At 43.0% G+C, this 6,000-nt stretch overlaps 1 protein-coding gene across 3 annotated transcripts in view; it reads right to left on the bottom strand.

Moving 5' to 3' along the window:
• Positions 1–2,115: 2,115 nt before the first annotated feature.
• The window catches only part of RANGAP1 (Ran GTPase activating protein 1), a 42,126-nt gene continuing 38,241 nt past the window's right edge, over positions 2,116–6,000 (bottom strand). For 2 of the 3 annotated variants that reach the window (XM_073549561.1, XM_073549562.1), the window contains exons 14-16: positions 5,900–5,988; positions 5,259–5,380; positions 2,116–3,646 (exon numbers count right to left, since the gene is read on the bottom strand). In XM_073549561.1, coding sequence (XP_073405662.1) covers positions 3,577–3,646; positions 5,259–5,380; positions 5,900–5,988 — 281 coding nt within the window. In that variant the 3' untranslated portion in view covers positions 2,116–3,576. Of the gene's footprint in view, positions 3,647–5,258; positions 5,381–5,899; positions 5,989–6,000 lie in introns of those variants that run through there. The other variant, XM_073549563.1, reaches the window with a different exon arrangement.

Below are 6,000 nucleotides of genomic sequence, written 5' to 3'. Positions count from 1 at the left end.
AAAACGTTGGAAACTTTGGTTAAATCAGCTACTGAGAGATGTAGCCCACTCAGGGGGCAACACACTCTTACAGCGGGGCTCCTGGCATATTAGATAGATTACAGGTTGGGCAGACAGACAAGATCTGACCGGAGGGAAATTTTTAATTACAGGGAGAACATGCAAAGTGAAGGACAATAGGGGAAGGATGGGAGTGAGGCTCCCTAATGTTAGCTATAGAGAGATGACAGAAAATGTGCCAAGGTGTACTTGTGCTGGAGAGGAGAGCCGCCCGCCAGTGGCATAGCTTATTGGTACCCTGGGGGATGTGGAGACACAATGCTGAGGCTGCACTGCAAGGACAGTAGGGCTGCTGCGGTGATCAGTCCGGTATGGAAGATGGCACAGAGCATGGTGGGCGGTGTAAAAAAAAATGTCCAGAGTTGCTGCTCGCTGAAGCTGGCAAGGAGGCGGCGTCAAGAGAAGTCGTGCAGTGTTGTCCTCAATGTGGAGCCGATTGCCTGAGGGTGTGTCTGGATGTGAAAATTGTATGCAATTGCCACAGGGGGATGAGGGTGAGCGCGGAAAGGGGACACAATAATGGGCTTTTTCAGATGGATATTGAATGCTCTCTAAAAACTATGATTTACGGTAATTTTTTTTTTTTATAGAGCCCCCTCACTGTCGTGGATATCTGTCTTGAAGATCCCAAATCCTTTAGACTGACGACATCAAAAAAGGACCTGGACCAGCGCTGATCTTCCGACGACTGGTATCAAGGACATGCTGCTAGTAGATAATGGATCCATCTTCCCACCCTGGACGACTGATTCTGGAAGGAGAGTGGGCCAGGGTGTAGTTTTAAGGATCAGTCCGCATGTCCCTCACTGCGGATGCCCCAAACTCTCATGTTGCGTTCAGGGATGATAGGCGCCTGCCTGGTAGACAGGAGAGGGTAGAACAGTGAACAGTTCCACACTGTCTCTAGGGGGAGCACAAAGTGACACTCAGTCACCCAGAAGCACAAGCTGGACCGGAAAAATAGAGATAAATAAAAAGAATAAAACCTAAAAAGGTAGAAACGGGGCTGAGCGCAGCTCTGTATCCACCTCCTACTGACACTAAGCTAAAACTGATTAAAGGCGAACCTGTCAGCAGGATTGCGCACAGCAACTTACAGACAGTGTCAGGTCAGCGACGTTATATTGATTAAAATGATATCTTAGTTGATGAAATCCATCTTGTGGTTGTTATTTAATATTTATTTTCAGTTTTGTATTAATGATATGCTCGTGCTCTGGGCAGGCCTGGAGGGGGGGCGTAATGTTGTGCTCCGATTATATATTCATAATGCAGACTGCTGACAAGTCACTGATGCCTCACTGACCTGCCCATTAGTTTGCATATTGAATCCCTGTACATACTGAAGGAAAAAAAAACACCACGCAGCCGTGGCCCCAGTACTGCAGCATAATGGCATGTTTAGTGTCTTAGTAATAACTATTCTTGATGTTATTCAGCAGTTATTCTGTTGTACTCCAAGCTGATGTTATTTACATAGGAGTCAACAGGGTGATTAGGGAGAGCCGCCGAGGAGCGGGGGCGCCATTTGCGTATCAAGAGGGTGCCAACCTCCGCTGTCAGGTAGGAGAGAGATATAGGGCCCTATAGGGACAAATAGGTTTGTGACCCTCTACCTGACATTGGAACGACTCTCTAGTGTTTGTGGCTGGATCTTGAAAATCAGCAATAAGCCTATTTTTGTTTGCCTGTTTTTTGAAGTTTTGAAAACTTTTTAATGATTGGTCAATAAAGTATCTTTTAAGGATTGATTTTTTTGTATATGAGCCGTTGAATAATTAATCCAGAATTATATTTATTAAGAATTTTTATTCAGCAAAAGAAAATCAATTTGAAAATGGCACCTGCGCAGTAGCAGCTATCAGGGTATATAGATCCGATAGCTGCTATTGCGCAGGTGGCGCTATCTTGCTGGAGAAAAAAATTCCTCCTCCAAGATGGCTCACGCAGCAGCAGCTCTCTGATAGACACTACGTCTATCACTTAGTAGGAGCAACCTAAAGCCAATATAATATGAATCCAATTTTTTAAAACATCAATGAAAACAAAGTCCACTTAGAAGATAGGATCACTTTATTTCACCAGTCAAGATTGATATTTTACTGTTAAGCACAAGTGAACAAAATATCAGGTACCAGTCAGTCAAATGGGAGCCGGTAGTAGAGAATACACAGATTCCTGTAGTAAGGTGCTCGAATCACAAATACAGGCTTGTTTTTTGACTACTGGGCACTCCTATTAAGTTTGTGACTCATAGTCAAGCAATTGTACGACTGTAATGCAGCATACAATGACAGGTCAATAAGGCTTCTGAATCCCAAAACAAAATTGTTCCTACGTTTTCTAGACGCAACAAATAATCCCAAGCCTCCTACTTAAATAACTCAAATGTTTCATACACTGGAACAAGTAGAATTCATGCAGCCATACGTGCAAATCTACAGACGAGCCATGGCTCTCCTGACCAAAGTGCAACAGCTTCACATATTTCTAGGAGGCTGTCCCGCTCGGTTCGAGAGACCGTGACCAGTCGGTGCACAGACGGACTCCTAGACTGTGGAGTACAATAGGACCTTGCACCTCTAATGAACGCCAGAACACTAGAATTAGCAAATCTCTCAGACAAAAGGCTTGATGAGCCAGTGGGATCAAATTAAGAGTTGAAATATTTTCTCTTCAGTTTTCCTGGACGTTTTTACACAAATTTGCTTGAATGTTTCCTATCCGGCAGAATTACATTTTGTGTTAATATGACACTTTGACGCAGCTTAAATTAAAAAAAAAAAAAATTACAGCAATCCACGCCAATCTCAGTATCACACTCCCAAAGAGACAGACAAATTAATAAGCTTCCTATTGTCAAAAGCAAATACTTTAAAAATGTTTTAGCTCTACAAGAGTAAGGAAATATTGTAACATGAATAAACATGTATTTACAAAGGATTCTGTGCACATTTCTTGAGATCAAGGGCTTTACCTATGCCTAAATTTGCAGGCCTTAGTTTTACATATACTTTATGCATAAAAATGATATTCAATAGTTTCGGTTTTCTCAATTACTCAAATAACTGGTAGAGAAATAATATATCCACTTTCTTAACACATACCAGGAATTCAATGGACTCGCTACTTCCATCATTAAGACAATTAATTAGTGATGCGCCACATTCCAGTCTATGGCCAAATAGGAAGTATTAAATATTCTGGCATGAGCTTTAAATGAATCATTGCAATGGAGCAAACACACCATACAAATGTTTTTCTGCTTTTACTTTTATATGCAGCAAAGTTTTAGACTTTTTTATCCCGAGATTCAGACCATGTTATCTGGAGGTAGGAAACAAACTCTTATTCATGTGTAAACAAAGACTGGAAAAAGGGGCTGTAGATGAGGGCAAAAAAACATTTGACTCTCTATGTGGGCGCAAGTCTCAGCACAGTATATAATTATCCCTCTTTTTCTGACAGCCAGACATTTGAGACTTAAACCATCATAGTCCAATAACGCTGGAAGTGTTACAGCATATGCAGAGTTTGCATGAGAATGTGCCGGGCTTGAGGTTGGGATTCTAGTGCATGATTTGGCCTGCAAAGAAATAGAAAGAGATTAATTTATATAGCTAAATACAGAGCACATTTTTTGTAAACATTTAACTCAGGCCCTGCTCACATGTCCATTTCAACACTCCACTTGTGCCATGCTAGCAGCCTGATCAGTTTTTCCCTTGTACATAGTTTTATAACAGTAGGTGTAACCTGATCCCTCACTGGAGACAAATTACGTGCAATTTGTGAGTAAAAAGTGACTGATAAATGTGGGGAACTAAGTATTTCTCTCTAATAAGATGTGCAATCAAACACGAGAAATTTTTGCAGCATTTTAATGAAAAAAAGTGTAGTTACTTGTTAACCCCTTCTTGCCATGCCCAATTTCCATTTTCCGCTCCTCCAAGAGCCATATCCTTTTTATTTTTCCATCCACACCATAGGAGAGGCTAGTTTTTCGTGGGATAAGTTGAAATTTTGAATCCCATTATATATATATATTTTTTAATTTTAATCCAACTTCTATTGAGCTCCAAGCATACCGTATATACTCGCGTATAAGCCGAGATTTTTCAGCCCATTTTTTTGGGGCTGAAAGTCCCTCTCTCTGCTTATATGCGAGTCATAAACCGGGGGTCGGCGTGGGAGGGGGAGCCAGATCATACTCACCCCCCCCACACCGAAGTGTCTCTGCAGCCCCCCGCTTCTCCCGGTCTCAGGCTCCTTCCTTCAGCAGTCACGTAGTACCGCTCATTAAAGATATGAATATGCGCACATGACCGCTGAAGGAGCCAGAGACCGGGAGAAGCGGGGCTGCAGAAACCGCGCCAGGAGGGGGTAAGTATATGCGATATTCACCTGTCCCTGGTCCATCGCTGTCCTCCGCATCCTCTGGCTGTGATGTTCAGGTCAGAGGGCGCGGTGACGTAGTAGGTGCACGCTGCGCCCTCTGCCTGAACAGTCACTGACAGAAGACCCGGAAGAGAGCGCGGGCACAGCGATGGAGCGGGGACAGGTGAATGTCGCCAGTGCCGGGGTCCTGAGCCAGCAGCGACACCGGCACCTGTCCCCGCCTGCTCAGGGCCCCGGCACCTGGCCCCCCAGCGACGAAGAGGTGAGCATGTAGTTTTTTTTTTTTGTTTTTTTTTTTTTATTAGCAGCAGCGGCGGCAGCATATGGGGCCTATTCTATGGAGCATTTTATGGGGGCATAATCTATGGAGCTGCACATGGGGCATTTTATGGGGGCATAATCTATGAAGTCACAGTCGTGACAAGCACAAAGGTCTTCAGCATACCCCCAGCTGTCATGGCAACTCATCGGCATCCCACGATCATGTCACGTGCGCATAGAACGACGTGTCCCTCCCAACCCCCTGCTGACGCACATTAAATGCCGCTATCAGATTGCCAGAGGCATTTATCAGGTAACAGCCACGGGACGAGCTCTGCTCCACTCATGGCTGCTAGAGACAGATGATAGTGGAATATCAGTGACATCACCTGCCTTGAAAGATGCAGGCTCGGCTTGTGAGCCTGCATCAAAGCTGGGAACCCGGCATATGATGCAACTGTAAGTCCTATGTTGGAAAGGGGTTAAAGAAAAACACTGCAAACTAGGCTGCGCCTTTTAGAGAATTATCGCATACTTACTTAGAAATAAAAGCCAGTACAATAGGAATGAGTGACTTCTGGAAATAATCCTGCTGAACAATATGATTTAAAGACAGCAACGGTCCATACAAGTGTGGGAGGGTCTTAATCTTCTCTTCACTCTACAAATAGATAAAAAGCATGTGAATGCAAGATGTAAAATCCTTCCCACAATCCTAAAATATGCTGAAAAGTTAGTAGTCTTCCTATAAAAAACTAACCCAAGCATGCAATGCTCTTAAATCCCCTTACACTCACCATGCCTCTCTCCCATACATAATCTCCTATGGTCATCTCTTTTTACAATGCAAAGACTAATTCCATGAGTTAATGGACTGCTGTAATCACAAGTTGAATCTTTTATAAAACACACAAGCGCTGCTTTAATAAATATTAATTTTAGCACACCATCACACCCTTAGCTGGAAAAATGGTCACTGTAATTCAAGTCTTCCCCTAATATGCCCCATATTGGAAAAAAAATTCAAGCGTCCAGTACAAAAAAAAAAAAAAAAAAAAAAACACTGCATTTTTTTTTTACAAAATAAAAGACCACCTGACCACCTAGGTACAGCAGGAAGGTAATCAGCCTATAGATTGTAATTTTTCACCACAAAATCCAGTTGTAAAAGTGGTCATACCTTGAGAAGTCCCATTCTGACAAGCAGAGTGGTTATGAACATATTTGGCTGGAAAGCAGAGCTGCTGAAAGCCTTTTTCATCAACTCGTCTAAAAAGAAAG

This window comes from Dendrobates tinctorius, unplaced genomic scaffold, assembly GCF_039654945.1.
Source record: "Dendrobates tinctorius isolate UK_male_01 unplaced genomic scaffold, ASM3965494v1 ptg000159l, whole genome shotgun sequence".
Classification (NCBI taxonomy): domain Eukaryota; kingdom Metazoa; phylum Chordata; class Amphibia; order Anura; family Dendrobatidae; genus Dendrobates; species Dendrobates tinctorius.
This window is presented reverse-complemented; position numbering and strand designations above follow the sequence as displayed.